This window comes from Diospyros lotus, chromosome 15, assembly GCF_014633365.1.
Source record: "Diospyros lotus cultivar Yz01 chromosome 15, ASM1463336v1, whole genome shotgun sequence".
NCBI classification, from domain to species: Eukaryota; Viridiplantae; Streptophyta; class Magnoliopsida; order Ericales; family Ebenaceae; genus Diospyros; species Diospyros lotus.
The window spans coordinates 29,836,211-29,857,164 of record NC_068352.1 but is presented as its reverse complement, the minus strand read 5'-3'; the positions used below and the strand labels follow the sequence as shown (position 1 = coordinate 29,857,164).

Below are 20,954 nucleotides of genomic sequence, written 5' to 3'. Positions count from 1 at the left end.
ACAATTACACCCCAAAATAATCGTTACAATCATTGTTTGTACTTTTCTATCTTTTACTTTTTAACAAATAAAACAAAACAATAGAATAACTTACAGTAAATCTTGTATAAAATTATAAGTTTCGTGTTTAAAATTATAAAGAAAAATGTATATCCACAAATAAATTTAATAAATAACTCATAAATTAACATCGTATACACAAATTGATAATAATTCTATACTATTGTTGCTTGAACACAACACTATATTTGTTTGTTGAGAAATTATTTCTAAGCTATTTAGACTTTGCAATAAAAAAAATGAAGGGGCTCAAAGTATTTTTTACACAAATATTTTGATGTTTAAGTTAATTATTGTTTTGAAAAGATATAGTAGAGTTGTTTTGGGGGATAAATGTGACTTATTTTTGAGAAATGAGAGCTTTTCTATTTATAAAGAAGCTTGGAAGTTAATAATAAATATTTTTGGTATTTCAAGATCGACTAAGATTAAAACTTCTACCAAATAAGGCCTATCATCTACGAGATTCTCAAAAAAATTTTCAACCCTCAAAATTTGTTGTTTGCCTGTCTTTTCTAGGATAACTCCACGAGAGAGTTTATAAGAGACTTCTTACTCTTTCAAACCTCTTTTTCTCTCGAGACTATTCCACGGAAGAGCATGCGACAATCTTTTTGAGTCTTCACAATTGTGGGTTTGGTTCTTTGTTAGTTGGCTTTAACCCATGGCATATATCATATATAAATTTATAATAATTTACTTAAAACTAATAACAAATATATTAAAATTTATTTGCTAATAATATATTAACTTATTAAAATGAATCATCAAATTTATTTGCCGGTATAATATTCTCTAATTTTTAAAACAATCTTAATGAGCTTGATTAGATTTAATATAGGAATCAAATCGAAGTTGGTAAATAATTACACAAGTTAGGGACAACAATTTGTTGGCTTAATAATGGCGGGAGGGGGCAGAACAAGCGCCACAAAGCGGGCGGTGGCCGCATCAGTAGCCCAAATGAGTGAGCAATGTTTAATTAAATTTAGCTAACCAATCCAAACAGGTCCTTGTCTTGGGCCCCCCTTGTCCACTTAATGATTTATTCGTAAAAAAATACGAGCCAAACATTTTTATTTATTTAAAGAAATTTTAAATAATCTCAATTTAAAATTAAAATAGGTATGAAAATAGAGATATAAATTTGAATTCATTTATATGAAAATAATCTCAATTTAAAATTAAAATTTATTTAAAATTCATCCACCCACAACATTCCTAACATAATAACAATTACAATATTAAAATTCTTATAAAAAATTATTTGATATTAAACACGAGGTACAAGCAAATAGAACATATTTCAAGAGTATTAATATTATCGGTTCAACGCACAAGTCAAGTGGTTGAACCACGATAAATTGAGATTTGTACCAATAAGTCGTGAATTTGATTCCATACTCTAAGCAAAATAAAGTCTATGTCTGTAATTTACTTATTCTGTCAAAATTTAAGACACGAACGGTGAGAAACCGCATAAAAACGGTAATTCTAAGAGTATTAATATTATCACATGACTCGTAAAATTTTGAAAATAAGGTTTTTATTTAAAAAAGTATTTATAACTTTATGATCAAACATTTAAAACTTTTTAATGGAATTTTAACGCAAAAAAGAATGTAAAAAGCTCAAGGCATATGCGAGGGTGAAGACAAAAAAAAAAGAAGGGTTTGAGTGTGGAGGAGTGCAGCGTAGTTCCATGAGGACTAACCTGGGACCAATAAGATGAGAGTTTGACTTAGGAAGAGATGAATATGAAAAGCATCGTCCGTCAGTGGAGCACGTGTCGCATGTGCGCTGTCGCGCGCTCCATCACACGGGGGACCACACAAAGTTTCGGATCAGACGTTGAACGAACCACTAATTTATAATCCAGATCGCATATCGTATCCACTAATTTATCAAAATAAAAAATGTAATATATTATTTAAAATATATATTATATATATAAATTTTTTATATAATAATTATAGAATATCAGACCTTTTATATTATTCATAACATAAATAGTATATTATATAATTTAAATAGTATATTTTAAATATGATAAATTCTTTGTATTCTATATTATACAAGGGTATCGATATATTATTATAAATTTTTTTTAATCTATTTTTGATTGATTAATATATAAAATTTCTAGACAAAATTTTTTATCGAACCCTACTTAAGAACTCTCCAAATTATAGTAAGTTTTCGGCCCAATCTATCCTATCTTCTTTAAAACTTATAATCTATCTGACTTCAGATTTAAGTTATATAGATAAATAAGTTACAAGTCAAAATTTAAATGCCTAACCCTTCAGAAACATAACTAGATGCACGAATACATACGGAGACAAAATCGAACCCACGAGAATGTAACATTCTAAATGGGTATACTGACCAACTACACCACTTCAATTATATATAATTTTATTGTTATTAGTATTCAAGAGTTGTAACTAGTGATTGAATTAATTCATTCAATAATTAAATACACTTGCACAGAAAGGGAGACAACCAGATTAGTCTCAATCAGACTTGCACAGCTAGATAATCCAATCCTTTTCAACCCGCTAATTGGGCGTAGTTGGAATTATCATGTATAATAATGACAATTATTAAGTCATATTGCCATATTCTTTTCAATTCGTTTTTAGTTTTTAAATTTTAATTTTTTTTAAAAATAATAAAAATATGTTTATTTTTATATCTTTAAAATAAAAACTTATAAAATTTTTAAAATAATAAAATATATTTTAACTATTTTCATAATAAATACGTTTAAAATTTTCAAAATACAAAAAATATTACAAACAAAAAAACTCATTTTCAATAATTTTAAAATAAACACTCAAAATATAAAATTAAAAATAAATTCAAAACTTAAAATTAAAAACTAAAATACAAAAAAAACAATACTTACGTTATTGTCTTGAATTTATTCTAATAATTCAATATTAAAAATAAATAAGAGCATGTTTGATTGTAATTATTTTTCATGAAAAATGTTAAATCAATGAAAAATTTTTCTTTCTTCATGTTTGATTGGTTAACATTTTTCATGAAAAATTTTATTGGTACAACACATTGAAGCATGTTTTGGCTCATTTTTTTATAGAAAATTGTAACTAGGGGGAAGATGGGAATTATTTTCTATGGAATTGAAAAATATTTTTCTTTTTCACCTTTTTTCAATCAAACACACCCTCATACTAATTTGATTTCCCAAAATTAAAAATTGACAAAGAACTCAAATTGTAATAGGAAAAAACTTGAGAAAACTAGTTGAAAGCGACCCTAATGCACAAGACTTCCTACTTAGAAAGCAACCCTAATGCGCAAGACTTCCTACTTTACAAGAACTGTGATGTACTTTCTTATTGGAAAGAAATTTCCACTGAGAAAACTACTTAGAAATGGTACGAAAAATATGGGATTACTTTCTCATATCAGAAAAGAAAGGCCTGGTAGAGTAGAATATACCTCAAACAACACTTAAAAGAGGAACAAATCTGGACCACAGAGTGGAGTGGTGAAAAGGACTTGAAGAAAGGCCTGGTAGTAGAATATACCTCAAAGCAGCACTTAAAGAGGAACAAATCTAGACCACATAATGTAGTGGTGAAAAGGACTTCAAAATGTATAAACATTTATGTGCTTATTTAGTACACGTGATTTGTAAAGTATTACGTGTGCTCAATAGATTTACTCGGTGTGTACATGAAAGATAGTAACTATCAGTTTGAAGTTTGATAGGAAGAAGAATTAAAAAAAAAGGTAGTTCATCAGCATACACTACATATTGCATAGCTTTTAGAGAAGCCCAGTCTAACCCACAGTTACAAACAGAACATAATCCAATCATAAAATAACAAAAGATTCATCAGATGCTTCTTCACCAGTACATAATCAACAAAGGCTAAGAGGTGAGAACATAAAGACAAGTCAGCATACTGGGGCCAACAGAAACATGATTATAGGTAGAAGACTGAAGAGAAAGAATCTCTACACTTAACAATTGTCCCAGCATTATTGGTTAGCACCTTGCAATTATTGGATTCCTGGGGTCTCTCTTCAGTGGCCAAATACTAAGAAGCAAATGTTTCGAGTCATACATATAGGCAAAAAAAAACATGCAGAAAAGAGTAGGAGCAATCTGGAAATCTCCATCAAAGCACTTCGTCCATTAGGATAACTCTAATATTCCCAATCAAAACCAGTGTTTTTTCCAGTTGACAGCAATGGCATCCAAACTCTAGCAATGAGCAATAGAGATCAGGTCAGGTTCAATCTACTTGATAAGCTGGAAACTGACTGTGTAACTACAAATTTGGATAAGCTGGAGAGTTTTCTGGATAAAGGAGGGAAGCCTTGTTTCTAGAACATGAAGTAACATGTTCCCAAGTATCCGAGGTGCATCAAAATTCACAAACACAGGATTGGTGTTGATGTTGAATGAACAGAGGAGAGAAGGAAAGAGGCAGGGCAGAAGCATGTGGAGAGGAAAACTGAGACAGTTGCAGAGAGAGAGAGCTAGAATAGAAACCAGATAGAGAATACTGAGTGAGGGCAATTCAATATCTTAATCTAATTCAATTAATATGCCAAGACTGAAATAGTTTTTCTACATTATGAGGTATGCACATATACATATTCACAGAGTTGCAAGGACACAGGATGTAAAAATTAAACCTAATACAATGAAAATAAATCAAATAATTAAATTTCCTCAATAATATAAAGTTCCAGCTACCATAAAAGATTAAAAAAGATAAACCAATGTTCTGAAGTTGGCCTCCTTCATGGTCTACCCTGCATTAAGTACTTACGCTTTACAGAATGCAACAAATTCAGAATGATAAGATGAGGGGCATGCTATCTTTATATTAATTATGGATGCATAAGCAGCTCTAGTATCAAAAAGTGAGACTAATCCACATAAAAGCCATGAAAGATTATGAATCATTTTGGACACTTTGTCAACCGATTACAAATACAAGATATACCATAGAAAGTGATTGAAACAAATGTTGCAAAGTATCATTTTTAATATGATGGATCGGCCTTACAAAATAACCTGCATTGCTGAACATAAATCAACCAGAAGGGACCAAACTCCATAAAGACATAATCAGTTTGAACTCGACAAGTTCTCTGCATGCTGAAATGATTAACTGGTGACTAGTTGATGCGAATAATATGTAGGCCAGGGAACTAGTGCACGATCACATAATGTGTGATGATGCTGACAGACAGCAAGCAAATCACAACAACAGGAAGTCTTAATCCACCAGGTAGGGTCAGCTATATGGATTCTAGCCCGCCCATCAAGGAACCAAAAAATGTAGTGAACAGAAATCACCAAAATTATTTGATTTGCAGGAAAGATTGAACATATAGACCATATAACTCACTCGACAGAAAATCAGGCAAGATATCTCTGTATGATACTACACCAGCTAGTTTCAATATACAACACACTCAATAACCTTCCCCTGTATTTTCTCTGATGAGAAACCTCAGAAGTTCTCTCTTCCTGGAGACCAGATCAATTGGAGCTCTACCAGCTAATTCTCTTTGCTAATAGCCACAAATTGCAGAGAAATCCCAAAGTCACTCAATTTTGACCCACATTCAAAACTCCTTAACAAGGTTCACAAATGCTTGCAAGACAGCGCATAAAAGAGTGAATACAAAGAAGCACAATACTGAGAAGCCACTAGAAGCCACTGCTGGAAGAAGTGTTGCCTGGCCTAAGTGTGCCATTTGCTCCAGTACTTGTTTTGCTAATGATTCCCTTACTAAAATACTCGGCAATCACAGAAAATCCATCCTTTGAACTCTTAACTTGCTGGAAGAACCGATCTTGGTCTTTGGAGTTCTGCTCTAAGCTTCTTTTCTTTTCCAAGACAGATCTGTACTCTGGAGCACACTCAGGGCATTCTTTCTCATTGTCGCCAAGGCAGCGCTGATGGAAAGAATGCATGCACATAAAGTGGACAGCAGGAAGATCAAGGGTAAAAGTACAAGCAGTGCATTTGCTAAGCTGGAAGATCCTGGCATTTGTCCTTAGATCCTGGATTTCCTTTCTCATTGCCAAAGTTTCTTCCTGCACAATATTGCAAAAACCAAAAAAGTAGGATCATTCAATTCTCTCACTTGACAAATATTTCAGATATCATATAGTGTTTGAGGATCAGGTTCCCATCAAAAGAGAACCTCAACAATATGATTTTCGTCCTTCTCAAGGAGCAATAGTAAAAAAAGTAGAGAAAATTACTATCTTTATAAACATGACCAGGACTCACAGAGATATATGTCTAGTAGGAGACCAAGAGAAATGTGAATAGGAAAAGAAATTCCACCATTGAAAACCTAAAAGAAATGTGGCACAGAAGAGAAGCTTGATGACCCTTAAATTCTTTTCCTGACACCAAACCCTTCAATTGACCCTAAATGCCTTTTTTTTTTTTTTGTTGGGGGGGGGGGGGGGGGGAGCGAGATTCAAACCACCTTTCAATTCATCAGAGGAATTTAAATCCCACAAAAATTCTTTTACCATTGATCGCTTAAAGGGAGAACACAAGTTTCATAATCCTATAAAATTGTTTGATATCTTCGGAATTTGTGCCTTACCGAATCAGCCAACTTGAATTTTAAAACCAAGAAAGTAAAGGAAGAAGAGTTGATCACTATATTGGAAAATGGTTGAAGAGAAAGTGGACAACCAATTGATTTGAAATACGAGAAGAATGTTATATTTATACAATCTATAACTATTCATGCTAATCAAGGGTACAATCAGACCCAGTAACTACTTTCCATATCCATCAATTTTCAAGAGTTGTTAATGACGTGCATGAAATTACCAAGAAGAGGTTTGTTAGCATAATTGTTTAATTGGCAACTTCCGCTCAAATGATAACATAGGGTAGGGCACATGAATTCCAATGTGATTATGAAATAATTAAACACTAACCTGATATTTCTCAATGGATCGCCTGTCTTCTTCTATTAGCTTCGATTCCTGTTCAAGTTTTCTAGCTATGTAATCTTTGATGACAGAGAGAGTGAGGCAGGGGTTTCTGGACAGGGTCTGGAGAACAATTATAGGAGGCAAGATGTCATCTCTCTCGATGTAAGTCAAAACCTCCTTCACTTCTTTTGAGCAATCTTCCCCTAGTTCACCAAAGTATTTTAGTACATCTGCCCACAGCGATGTGTCACCTCCCTTACCTGAATCCCCCAGCCTCTTGCAGCATGCAATCAAGCCCTCATGGTCATGAGCCTGCATGTAGCAAGCAATCACTTCTTTATAGAGTTTCATCTTCTCATATAGATATAATAGCCCTTCTTTGAATGCATTCATTTCACACAGAATTATGGCAAGGTCAACATCATATAGTGGATGCTCTAGGTCAGATGGCCACGCATTCTTAAGCAAGCGAAGCCCCTTTTGAAGTCTTTCTTGACGATCCTTTTCTTTAATTAAATCCTTATTATCCACACTCAATTTGCCATTGGACTTCGCTTTTGACATTACAGCTGCTACTGATGGTCCTTCCCCTCCGAAATTACTACGTTCACCAATCTTACCTTGTGAAATCGACGGGAAGCTCAAGTCATTAGACAAGTATAACTCCAAGAGCGTATTATGAATTTCTACTTGAGCAGGTGAGTCCTTCACTTTATTTGTGTACTTCTCAAGAAAATCCATAAGTGACTCTGGATGATGAATAAATATGTTTAGAAAATCGACAGGTGATGGTAGCATGGGCATGTATGTACTGCTTGAGGTACCCTTCTTAGCTGGTTCTCCCTCCTCTGTGCAAAGCCTCATGAGTATTCTAATAGTTTCAACAGGCTTGTGCTCTATAAGAATTTTCCCATATTCTTTTATTGTCACCCCAGCTTGACTCAAATCGAGACTAGAAATATACTGCAAAGCTTCTTCATAACTACCCAAGTCTTCAAGTAAGATCTTTAGGTACCATTCGTGCCTCCCAGCCTTCTTTGCTACATACATTGCATGTTCATGATAATTGGCAGCACGGCAAACCCTTATTGCAGTTTCAACATCAAACTTGTGCTCTCCAACACCATCCTCACTTTTTATGAACACGTTAAGCTTGTCCACATCTTTCAATTTAGTGTAGCAATTTAACAGAAGAGTTGTATGATCTTTTGATGCAAGCCCTTTTTCATGTAATTTTTCCAAGTAATTTGTAAGGTTGTAGATTCTTTGAGCATCTAAAAACTTTTGTATCACATATGAAGGTTCAAGGTGACCAATGGTGCTGATGTACTGAGCCATAGCCTCATCATAGTCTTGTTTGCTGTATAAATGATCCCCATACTTCCTCAGCACTTCAGCTGTTGCAGCAGCATCAGCTTGCTGAGTTGAAACAAGATTGATAGCTACGGTATAGAGGTTCTTCTTAAAGAGCATATCCAACTTGCTCTCCATATCCTTCTCGCCAATGCATAGAGCTGATTTATCTTCCATTATAAGTATAATGTTACCCCATTCACAAAGCATCTGAGAAACCTCCTTAATAACCAAACTGTGGGCAATTAAGCGGTTCTTTAGGTCATAAATGTTGAAAGTATTCTTTCCACTTCTTTGATCTGCAATAACACATAAAAGATATCCACGAAACCATCCAATGAATTTCTTCTCTCCCTCAAAGGCCCAACAAGGGCCACGACCATCGACTTCATAGAAATATATAGCTTCCTCTCTGCCAATAATTAGCTCCTGATACAAGGATAGTAATGAAACAACTATCACAAACAAATAGCAAGAAAATTGCCAACTATAATAGTATAATAAAAAGATTAGAACTGCATACCAAGCGGTCACTCATTGCCACAGCAGTAGCATTACATCCAATCTGATCTAGGGTATGCCGACTATATGGTTCAGTCTGCAAGCTAAACAAGCTCACAGAAGTTGGAGTTACTGCAAATAACTGAGTAGCTTGACCATCCACCCGAAACCCCAAACCCATTATAGCAGATTGACTTTTGTCTGAATGATTATCCACCTGAAGCTTGAAGCGTTTGATACGCTCCCGTGCAATGTCCCCTCTGATGCCATAAATGCAACCATTGTCCAATCCAATTGCTATAAGCAATATCGGTGGTGCTTCCTCCAGAACTAAAAAGGCTGTAATCTGCATAAAACTAAGATGCTACAATTACTTCAAGATGAAGGAATTCAAACTTCTTATTGAACATTGCACAAATGAACTTCAACTTTAGTGAGAGGCAGAAAATAACTAGAAGCAACAAATACCTTTGCTTCAGGAAACTGGTTAGTAAATATCCGCAAAATCTGGACACATTCAGGAGCACTCGAAGAGCTTGATCCCTCTGGCTGTGTCTTGTCGAGGTCAAAAACCTTGAGGCACATTGCCGATAGCTGAGGAGAAACTTGTTCGTCTTCCCCAACAGTTACTAGGAAGTTGCGTTGCTGATTTATCCCAAACACACACACACACACAAGCATCAATTTCCATCCACAACAAACCTTGATAACACCGACTAAGAATTCTCAAACATATACATTTGTTTATGGCCGATAAAAGCCCCCCCCAAAAAATGATTAAAAACATTTATTACTCATCTTCTTCTCGCTTAAAACTAAATAAATAAACAAATCTATCCTCAATTTCTTCGTTTCCTTTTCCTTTCCTTTTCATGCCGCTTTAAATTGTTCCCCTATTGTGATTATAAACTCCGGTTTATTCACAAATCAACAATATACGAGTAAAGTGACCCAAATTTTGGAGGAGATCAAAAACCTTGAGCTGCTGGATGAAGACGACGGATGAGGAGTGAGCTTGGAAGCCATAGTTGAACTTCAATCCTCGATCGAGGAGGCTGACGTTGCCGTCGTCGGAGCCGACCACGATCTTGCCCCTCCCGCTCGAAGAGCACGTGATCTTTCCGGCGACTTCGTCGGGGATCGAGCATTTTCCGGCGAATTTCTCCTCGAAGAACTCGAATTTCCTCCACTGGTACATCCCTCCGGCGAAATCCAAGCGCCTACTTGCTCGTGGAACGATCGCCCCAGAACGATTCTCAGACCGCTTTTTACTTCGGCTTCCCGGAGTTTCGAATTTTCTTTCTTTTCTATTATTGTTTCCTCTTAATTTCTGACAGGCTGAAGCCCAGAAAGAAGATCATGGGCCTAAACGAGTCCAGAGAGGGACCTAAATTGGAAAAGCCCAATAGACCTTGGCCCACGAGCCTACCAGCTTTAGAGTTATTACATCACTTGTTGGGCCCAATGGGTTAAAGGTGGTCGTAGGACTATCATGAGCTCTATCGGGACATAGAAGTTGATTACTTGCGTTGACTTGACTCCGGTAGACTTATAGATACTCTGGAGAAATAGACAATTAATTAGATTAGGATTTCAAGTAAACTGGTTATGGAAGAAAGCGACACTTTATATTGGTTGAAAACAAGGCCTCAAATGAGTATATAAGGTCTTAACAATCTCATTAACTATTTTTATGGGTGTATATATTATTTTTTAATCAAAATATATAGGTGATGGTTTGAAAAATCATTTTATTTATATGACTTTAAACATCGAAATGAAATGTTTACTTACTCATTAAACACCAAATCAAGTTGAATTGAAGTTAACTAAGTTCAAACTCAACTTGCGATCTAATTTCTAGATTTGAGTTTCGGCTCAACTAGTCAAAAGTTGACAAGTCTTGCTCGAGCATTTACTGGCGAGTTCGAGTTTGAGAACTTATTATTTTACTTAAATCTATTTGTTATTTTGATTTATTATATATATTATATTATATTAAATGATTAAATAAATGTATTTATAAACGAATTTATTTACGATTTATTCTCGAACTTCTAATCGAGCATGCTTACAACCTTTTAATCGAACATATTCACAGTTTTAATAAATCAAACTTTATTGAATTCAAATTAAACTCGTTTATATATTAAATTTCAAAATTAAGTTCAAATTTAGTCCATTTATCTTAATGAATGGAGTTAAATAAGTTTTTATCAAGTCAAATATCGAATCACTCACAAACACATCGACTCATTTACAACCTGATCATCAAATTGATTTCAAACCTAATCCCCAAATCCACACAATATGAAAAAATGGCGAGCACTACAAAATTAAAATAAGAGGGAATGTCATATTCATTCTTGGGCAACACGACCATAAGCAATTGTTCTTAAAATGTTAATTCGTGACAGAAATAAATTAATATAATAAATAATGATATTATTATATCTGTCATTATCTGTAAATAGTGATGAGCCACGTAATTTTGTTAAAAGGAAGGTTGCCCTGTTCTAATGGAGGATCTTAACAGTACAAAGATTTCTCCAAATCAAATCTAAATTTGGATACTTCAATGATCATTCCCTGGGATCTCTCCTTGAGAAGTTGAGGCAATTGGTTGAATAGATCTCCTTCAACTTTAGTAACTTGCCCTTATTGCCACTTCTACACTTAACTATTACAAAATTGCCATTTCGCGCATACCCTTTTTTTTATTTTTAAAAATGGTTATTTATTTATTATAAATTACATCCCATATAAAATTATATATATAATTTACTTATTTTAATTTTAATTTATGACTTGTATGTATGCATACATACATACGTATATAGCCAAGGCGAAAATCAAGGTGGGACCCGCTAAATTGACAGGTAGGATTTGGGGAGATGAAGGGGGTGGGGTGGGGCCCACGGACGGTGTATGTGGCAGCGGGGTTTGAGTCTTCGACTTGACTTTGGATTTCAATCCCTGATATACCTGGCATCAGTGGCTCCTAAGTACGGCACAAGTGGCAGCCATGCGGTGCTGCGCGTGCCCACGCATTGCAACTCCTCGCAAAATGACAACCGCCCGATCAAAAGAGACAAGATCTGATCGCACCGCCTATCATCAGCCGATGCCGCATCAGCCATTCTACGTGGCAATAAAGTATCTCCGTGACAGTCTTTTGAACCCACCCTTTCTTAGATCCACCACCGTCTCAATATATAAGATTTTACTAAATTTAATAATAATAATATTAAAATTATTAGTTAAATGAGCCAATAAAACAAGTGTGGTTAAGTATTTAATCTCAGTTTGTGGTGATTGGAATCCACTGACACCGAAAGAATGGTGTGCGACGATCGCAGCGTAACATTTCCCGGCCGACCCGTTCAGTTACCTGGATATACTGATTTTTTAATTCTTTTTTTTTAAGGGGTGGGGGCAGGGCGCATGGATAAATCCGAAATTAAGTTTATTAATGAGGGAGAAAACGGTCATTTTGGGGGGGGGGGGTGCTGTTGTCGAAATTCCAGGCGCATTTCCAATAAATTCCCGCAATTTTCTGTAACGACGGGCGAAAGAAGTTTTCAAATCAAATAAATAAGCCGACGTTTTGAATTTTGAAAAAGGATTTGAACGGGTAGTTTTCTTATTTTGGGTATTACTTGGGATTTCTACAAAATTTTGCGGGGGGTTTTGCTTTTTTAGTTTCGGGGGGGTTTTTTCGGGGGGTGTATCCGAGAGTGAGTGTTCTTATGTTAGTGATTTGAACTAAAGACAAAGCGCTCTCTAAAGTTATCCTTTCTGTCAATTTGCTTTTTTTAAGATTGGTGTCGTTTTTGCGGAGAATTGTGGGCATATTTATGAGAATGGAATAGGATAAAAATAGCAAAAACAAGGAGGCAGAGGGGGGGGAGGAGAGAGAAGGGAGAAGGAAGAAGAGAGAGAGAGAGAGATAGAGAGAGGAGGGGAGAGAGAGAGAGAGAGAGAGAGGAGAAGAGAGAGTAATCAATCAATCATGGAGGAGTTTTGAGGCCATGGATTGATTGGTTTGACCTTGCTTTTCTGTTCAAGAGGGCATCTAAGATTTGGTGGGTTTTAGATCCTTGCACTAAAATGGTTAATTTCCATGCTCATGCTCTTTGCTTCCCTTTCCTTTTTTTTTTTTCCCTCTTCTTTTTGTGGGAAATTAGTTTGAATGATTGAATTTGGAAATGGGTTTTGTTATGGTGGGTTTCTTTTGTGTGTGGGCTTCACTGAGTTGTTCGAACTTGTTTAATGTGGAAGCTTTGTTTTCTTCTTGTCTACTTGAAATTATGATTTTTGACATGGGTTTTGTTTAAAACCAAATGGGTTTTCATTGAAATGTAGAAGATGCAAGCTTTTGGTGTTTTTGAGTTTCCATCCTCAAAATGGGAGATTATTGGGTTTGTTTCAAAATGTTGTTGAGAAATTGTTGGTGCCCAATTCTCTATTTTGTGCTTTAAATTTGTTTCCTTCTTCGGAACAAGAAAAGGATTGTCCTCTTCCTTAATTTGGTGCAACTAATGCGTTGCTTTGATGGAAAGAGCACACGGCGTTTCTGATGGCAACTGGGTTTTCTTCTGCTGCTTTTCATGGAAAAGATAAGAAAAGAAACTTCTCCTTTCCTGGGTTTTGATGATTATGCAAATCTGTTCGTGAAATCCTCCTTTTTGTTATTTCCCAGTTGGGGCATGGTGAAGATGGGTCTTCTCTGTCATTTCCTTTTGCAGAAGAAGAAACTTGTGTCTAATTTGGAGTTGCTATTTTTTTGGGCTCAAAACCATTGTGTTTCGTTCTGTTCAAAAAATAGAAGTAAAAAGCCCTTCTGCTTTGCTGTTCTGCCATTTATGTTCTTCGAGCTTCTTCAAGGTTACATTTGCCTTCGTTCTCTATGTTATACCTTCTTATTTTGGCCAAATCTTCGAAAATCCTATCTGTGGCTTAAACTTGCAGGTTGTGGACCATAATGTCTTTTGTTGATTCTGATAAGCTGGGTATACTGAATTCAATGTGGTTGAAGTAATTGCTCGAATGAAATGGTGAACAATTATGCATTACCGTTTTCACTTACAATTTGCTCCTGTGCTTTTGATTGGTCGTGCAATTTTAAGAGTTGGCATGAAATGGATTAAAGTTCTTGGGATCTTTGACATATCCGGTGCTATACCATTCTGCGTGTGTTTGTGGATTCCTTGGTTACTAGATCTGCTCGTTGTTTCATCATTATACACATTTTCATCCGGGCACAAAATGTGGTGTTTTTGCTTACATGGTTTATCCAATGTCATTGATGGATTTTGGAAACTTTCTTTTTTTGGATATAGATTTCTTTTGTTTAGTCAAGGTAATCTAAGTGAACATACATTTTGTTTGAAGGTCAAGGTTCGAGATGGACCTTCCTGAGTCTACAAAGGTTGTATACAACAGGATCCAGAAATTAGAGCCAGAAAACGTGTCGAAAATCCTTGGATATATCCTATTGCAAGAGAATGCTGAACGTGACATGATCCGGCTGGCCTTCAGCCCGGATAATCTGCTCCACTCTTGGATTAACAAAGCCAAATCTGACCTTGGATTATCCACCTCACAAGCAGTTTCTGCCCCAATTTCTCCTCAGGTTAATCCAGCACCTGCTCCAGATCTTCCCTTCCAGTTTGTGCCATTCGTGCCAACTTCATCTGGTGCATTTTCATCTCCAGCAAATTTTCGAGCCACCAATCTTTACTTTGATCCCCAAATAAATGTTGATCAGCAGGCAGTTGGTAATGTGGAGTTTGTGCCGCCATCTTATGCTGATCCAGTTGCCAACCTCCATGGCCAACTCCAGTTCTTGTCTCTGGAAGATCAACTGGATCCTGTTAATTCAGTTGCTTCAGATTTCGCTGGCAATTATTATTACCCAGAACAACCTGCTTTAGGGCCAAGAGCAAACCGGAGGACCCCTAGCTTGCCGGAGTTTCCTGTTAAGGTTTGCCATTACTTCATCAAGGGGTTCTGTAAGCATGGAACCAACTGCCGGTATTTCCATGGTCATCCCATGACAGAAAACTTCTCTCAGATGTTCAATGCTTCTTCGAATGAACTTGCAAATGATGATCACACCTTCTCGCCTGGATCTCTCGAGAAGTTAGAATTGGAGATCACTGAGCTTTTGAGGTCACGAAGAGGGTGTCCTGTATCAATTGCCTCTTTGCCTATGTTGTACTATGAGAAATATGGAAGGACTCTACAGGCTGAGGGGTACCTCACTGAAAGCCAAAGGCATGGTAAGGCTGGTTATAGCCTGACCAAACTGCTTGCTCGACTGAATAACAGCATTCGTCTCATCGATAGGTGCCATTCATGAATTTCTGTTGTTTGTTGGTCAAGCATGTTTACAGATTGGAATATATGTATTTCTCTACATTAATCAATGGATTATGGCTTTTATTGCAGACCTCATGGCCAGCATTCAGTTATTTTGGCAGAAGATGTTCGAAAATACATGGACTTCAATGGTGAAAGAAGTGATCATGGAGCAATGGTTGCTGGTTCTAGGCAGATCTACCTTACCTTTCCAGCTGAGAGCACCTTCACGGAGCAGGATGTTTCCAACTATTTCAAGTAAGAACTCAGGCATTGTTGAAAGAGTATGCTATGTTTATATGTGTTTTCTGTTTGTATTGAAGCTTTCTTTCCATGTCGAAACCTTTTCTTCTATAGCAAATATGGACCTGTCCAAGATGTGAGGATTCCTTGCCAACAGAAGAGGATGTTTGGGTTTGTCACCTTTGTTTTTGCTGAAACAGTCAAGCAGGTTTTGATGAAGGGAAATCCTCATTTTGTGTGTGGTGCTCGTGTTCTGGTGAAACCTTACAGAGAGAAGTCAAAACTTGTTGACAGGTATGAATTTTGCCTGTTTGGAAGGAAGCTTGTCATTCTTTCTCGTTTGATGTTGTAAATTCCCTTTGCGTTTTTCTTTCTTTGCTTGGGTTGAGATGTAAAGTTCAGTTTTTCGTCACTCATTCCACAGATAGTGTTTTGTTGATTACAAGCCTTATTTCTTCTTACAGTTATGCCATTTTTGGACAACTTCCTCCTGTATTATTTAATATCTCCTTATATGTGTTATCTCGCAATTGGTACTTGCTGGTACCATTGGCCCATCCTTGAGTGCATCCAAACAAATAATTGGATAATTGTACTTTGTCTATTCATATATGTACAGTTTTGCCCCATTTGTCGCTTATATCTTAAATTCTGTTTTGCCGATTTGTAGGACTTCCTATTGTATTGTTTAATATCTCATCCACACACATTATCTCATAATCGGCACCCATCAGCTGTTATTTGTCTCTTCTCGTGCACATCAAGACAAGGAATTATATCTTCATACTTCATCTATTTGCATTTTTTTGGTTGTTGCTCGTATCTTAAACTTGTTATTCTATCTTGTCTGTTGAAAATTCTGTTAGTGTTGCTATGACGCAATCTTCGCTAGTGTTAGGACTTGCATCATAGATACTATTTTGTTGGCACCAAGTCTCGTTTTTCTCGTTACAACTATATCATTGTTAAAGTCCTTTTTGTATCATTTATTGTCTCCTTACACGTGTTATCTTAGAATTGACACCTGGCGGTATCATTGGTCTCTTTCCCAGCACGTCTGAACAAATAGTTCAAAATTTTCACCTTTTCTGTTTGTGTACTTGAGCTGTTTCTTAGTGAACACGATTTTTTTATCTCATCCTTCTGGGCTTTTCAAGTAAACTTCTTCTAGCTTTAGGAAGAAAATTATGCATAAAGAAAAGTAGCTGTATCCAATTGTTTTTCAGTTTCACTGTCTTTTATGATTCGATCCCATTGTTTTAACCTTAAATTTTAACAGCCCACCCTGCAAACTCATCTGCTTTCTATGCCTTCTTTTTCCTGAAATAAAACTTTTAGTTCAATGCTCCATTTAATTCCAGCTTTTCTATCTTAAAACACTGATTCTGAATGCTGAAAAGAAATTCCCTTCTTTCTTAGAATCTTTCTTTCTGTTCTCCTGATCCTTACAAAGTAGGTAGTCTGTCGTGCACTGTAAACGCCCTATTTATTTTTTAGTTTTTTGCTAGAACATTGAGACTACGTGCTATATGCTGTTTTGAGATCTATTCTGAGAGTGATCTTTGTGTGCAGGAAGTATGTGGATAAAATTCCGCATCCAATGTTCTATGCTTCCCACTTTGCTGGTCCAGAATCCGAAGTTCACTCAGGTGAGATGAGCACTCTTGTCTAAACCCAGATGCCTTTAGAGCATTTTGTTCTTTTGAAGAACAATGATACTTCGGCCAAAATTTTCAGTCAAATTGATAGGCTGAATGTTGCATCAACACTTGCAACTGGCTGGATTATTGTTTTTTTTTTTTTTTTTGGGAAACCTTTTTGGTCTATGGATTTCTTCTATTTCTGATCATATTTTTTGTTGCCTGTTTTTGTTATGTAGTGCCTAGAGGTTTTGCCGCTTCAATGCCATTCAGCAAGCAGCTCATGGAAGAACATCAGGCGCTTGAAGCTGAGGGTAGGCATCTCTCCGTGTTGCAAATGGCACCAAAAGCGGTAAACCAGGAGCAGTACATTGGCAACCCGCTGAACGAGCTGAATCTCTCAGAAGGTTTTCAAACTCCACATCCATAAATCTCATCTCTTTTTATTTGTTCTTTTTGTTATCTCTTCTTGCTCCAAATCCCAGTTCTATATCCTCACGGCTTGACATTTCTTCTCCTTTTGGACGCACCTCAGACCAAGAACAGACCGAGTTCCCATCTCCCGAACATTTCAACTACCTGCTGGATGTGCTCAACAGTGGCTCCACCACCGATGAGAAACTTAGGAATGTAAAGACTCGTTACAACGACCAGGACAGGTATGTAAAACTATGGCTGTCGATTTAGCTTTCAGTACCGGGAAAGGAGGAAAAAATCACTTTCCGTTCCATGCTTTGCCTTTGGTTGGTTTTGCATGAAATGCCTGCAGCAGCCAAGGACTTAACCTTCCAGACAGCCCATTTGCTCCGGCTGTAGGAACCAGCATTTCGACAGTTACTTAGACTTGGAAACAAACAACAACCTAGAGGTAGAGGGCAGAAACCCCGACACATTCTCGCTTTCTCCCCGCTTTTCCCTTGCAACCGGCCAGTAGTTCGCCTGCAAAGCCGTCCGTCACCTCCTAAGTCCCCGGAAACAACAAACTGACAAATGGGATCTCTCTTCGCTCCTTCTCTTGGCTTAAGAGTGGAGGAGGCAAAGAAGCATATTGGTATAGATCATAGATAGAGATAGATATGATAGATATATGATATATATATATATATAAAACAGGGTTTTCTTTTCTCAGTCTTAACGCTAATTCACAGGAAGCAGAGGCGGCCATGGAGGCTGCTTAGAAAAGAATGTAAGTATAGTTTGGTTTAGCTTTGAGGAAGTAAGGAAGTAGTAGTGAAATATGCAGCAGCAGGGTGGTGGTTCAGAGTATAATTCAGCAAAGTGTAGAGGAACATCTCTGCAACACCAGACACTATATTCTAATAATAAATATATAAAGAATTTGCAGTTTTAATCTTTGCCTTTGGCCCCCTCTTTTTTGTCTGCATTTCTCTCTTCTTCAATTATTGTGTTGTCTTTGTCTCTATGTGACAGCCCTTGTTTGGAGAACTCTTGGTTTTGGTTGGTTCAGGTTTTCTATGAATTTGGATCAAAATTGGCCTAATTATCAAGCGAAGTCGATTCCCCAACTCAATTAGACTTTGGTCTATTTGGGTTGTTTTAAGGTTCACATCAAAATTTAATAATTTAAAACTTGTGGAATAAGCATCCCTTAGACCTTCTTGCTAATATGTTTATGCTTGCAAAATACTGTTGGAAGTTGAAGAACAATCTTTATTGTTATAAAGAAGCTCTATTGGCACTTTATTCTTATTGTTATAAAGTCTTTCGCTTTCAATGGGTATTTTCCTATCTAAACATAAAATATATACATTTAATATATATATATATAGTCATGTTTTGGAAAGCATTATTATTAATGAGGGGGGGATGATTGAAGAGGGAGGATCATTGTCAGCCAGTAGGAATGTTGACTTTTAATGATCAGAGAAAATCAGGGCTGCTGCTGCATGTTCTTTCATTCTTCATGGTTGGGTTGGGTTGGCTCCTGATATGATGTGATGATTTGGGTGTGGGCCTGTTGTGATTTACCCAAAGATTTGTGGGCCCATCAACAGCTGTGCCATGTGTCCTTCATCTTTGTCCATACAGCTCAGCATTCACCCAATTTTTTTTTAAAAAAAAATGTACTTTTCTTCTTAATTTTTTCCCATTAATCTGTCTCTCTCATTCATTATTTCTCCATTAAAAAAATAAATAAATCACACTTAATATTCTTAAAATTTCTTTCAAAAACAGATATTATTGACAGTTAAAATTCATATTATCTAATAAATTAGATAAATTTTTGTAATTTGTTTATCTCTTTCTCTTGTGATGAAGATAGTAAATAGTTAAATTTCAACTATTTTGTCATAAGAAAAAAAAAGAAAATATAAAAGTATTTTTATTATATTAAATTTTTTTATATATGTGAAATAATGATGGAAGAAAAGTATATTTAGAATAGTAAAAGTAAGTAAAATAACTATTATTTCTTTAAACATCAAAAGTAGATTTAACTTTTTGGTAAATTTAAGGATAATAATTGTAATTCAACTTTAACAAAAAAGACAAAAAAACAAGAGGAAATTAAGAAAGGTGAAAACACCAGTAAAAAAAGAATCCACGTCACATGAGGATGACAAATTGGATTGGTTTTTACCATGAATTTCTCCGAAGTGATGTACTTTTCACCTCCCCCCCATGGAAGAATCTTTCACGGGATTCACTGCCAGTACCAGGAATCTTTATAAATAAACAAATACATCCAATCAATCATTTTCAAGTTCGTACAAACCAAGAAAGAAAACCTCTTAAAACTTTATTTTTTTTTAATGGACATAATATCTATTAGAGTGCCTCCAACTACAATTTTTTATTTTATTTTTTATTATATTATAAACAATTTATTATTAACTTTTTCAACTCGAAAAGTGTAGTTGCTCTAACTATACTCCATATTCTCCTTCCTATTTTATTTATTTATTAATAAAATTTAATTTAATTTATTTTACTTTATCTATAATTTTTATTACTATAAAAATTTAATAGTAAATATTAAAGTATTAAATTCTAATAATATTTAGTATATTTTTAAATTAATTTACTAATATTTTTTAATTGTATGAAATAATTCCATAGCAATAAATTTAAAATTTTAATATGTTAAAAATAAAATTTCAACAACGATCTATCATTTTATATAGATTATATTGAAAAATTTAGAAAAAAATATGATACAAATTTTATGTGATTTGGGTTTACAATGAGATAATTCACTAATGTGTAATTTTGTAAAAAAAAACTATAAATATATTTAATATAGTTATCTCTAATTTAGATAATTGCTCACACTTTGTTTGTGAATACAATTAATTTAGTTGTGGGATTATCTTTGAACACTTAATACACAAAATGATCAAATATAAATGCATATATAAAATAATCAAATACACATATATACAAAATTAATAATCAACAACACAAAATAATCAAATACATATATGCACAAAATCGATAATAAAATACACAAAATAACTAAATATACATATACACAAAATCAATAATCAAATACATAGATACATAAACCTTGATCGTTGATCGTTGCCATGTTTATCCCCCTCCCGTTGTCTCTTCTTTTAGACGACCGCTTAGACCTCTCATTTGTGGATTTACTGCAATGGTGGGCTTATTCCCACGACAAATTGGCTTGCACCAACGTTGAGATGGTCGTTGTAGAGAAAAGATAACGAGAGTTACTTGAATGTTGTGGATTGCCAAATTTGGAGAGGGGATATGGGTTCTCCAAAACTTTGGCAAGTAACTTTGACGATGGCGAGCAGCGTTGGACATCTCCAAATCGAGTTGCCTAGATATCCATTTATCATGAA

The 20,954-nt window shown here is 35.4% G+C and overlaps 2 protein-coding genes across 6 annotated transcripts; one reads left to right on the top strand and one right to left on the bottom strand.

The window, feature by feature from the left end:
- Positions 1 to 4,962: 4,962 nt before the first annotated feature.
- On the bottom strand, positions 4,963 to 10,160 carry LOC127792441 (vacuolar protein-sorting-associated protein 11 homolog). The gene is made up of 5 exons (XM_052322928.1): positions 9,855 to 10,160; positions 9,347 to 9,523; positions 8,901 to 9,224; positions 7,028 to 8,806; positions 4,963 to 6,157 (listed from the first exon to the last, which is right to left on the bottom strand). The coding sequence occupies exons 1-5, from the start codon at positions 10,074 to 10,076 to the stop codon at positions 5,768 to 5,770; spliced, it is 2,892 nt and encodes a 963-aa protein (XP_052178888.1). The 5' UTR covers positions 10,077 to 10,160; the 3' UTR covers positions 4,963 to 5,767.
- A 2,452-nt stretch (positions 10,161 to 12,612) lies between these two features.
- Positions 12,613 to 18,481, top strand: LOC127792635 (zinc finger CCCH domain-containing protein 18). 5 transcript variants are annotated; one of them, XM_052323222.1, is made up of 9 exons: positions 12,970 to 13,765; positions 13,850 to 13,935; positions 14,273 to 15,229; positions 15,332 to 15,499; positions 15,599 to 15,778; positions 17,057 to 17,133; positions 17,364 to 17,531; positions 17,660 to 17,783; positions 17,897 to 18,481. In XM_052323222.1, exons 2-9 carry the CDS (start codon positions 13,928 to 13,930, stop codon positions 17,964 to 17,966), a joined length of 1,752 nt encoding a protein of 583 aa, XP_052179182.1. In that variant the 5' UTR covers positions 12,970 to 13,765; positions 13,850 to 13,927; the 3' UTR covers positions 17,967 to 18,481. The 5 variants fall into 5 exon arrangements, with proteins under 5 accessions (XP_052179184.1, XP_052179183.1, XP_052179182.1 ...); XM_052323220.1 differs by having other exon boundaries at positions 17,894 to 18,481; XM_052323224.1 differs by lacking the exons at positions 12,970 to 13,765; positions 13,850 to 13,935 and adding an exon at positions 12,613 to 12,963 and having other exon boundaries at positions 14,279 to 15,229; positions 17,894 to 18,481.
- Positions 18,482 to 20,954: the final 2,473 nt, after the last annotated feature.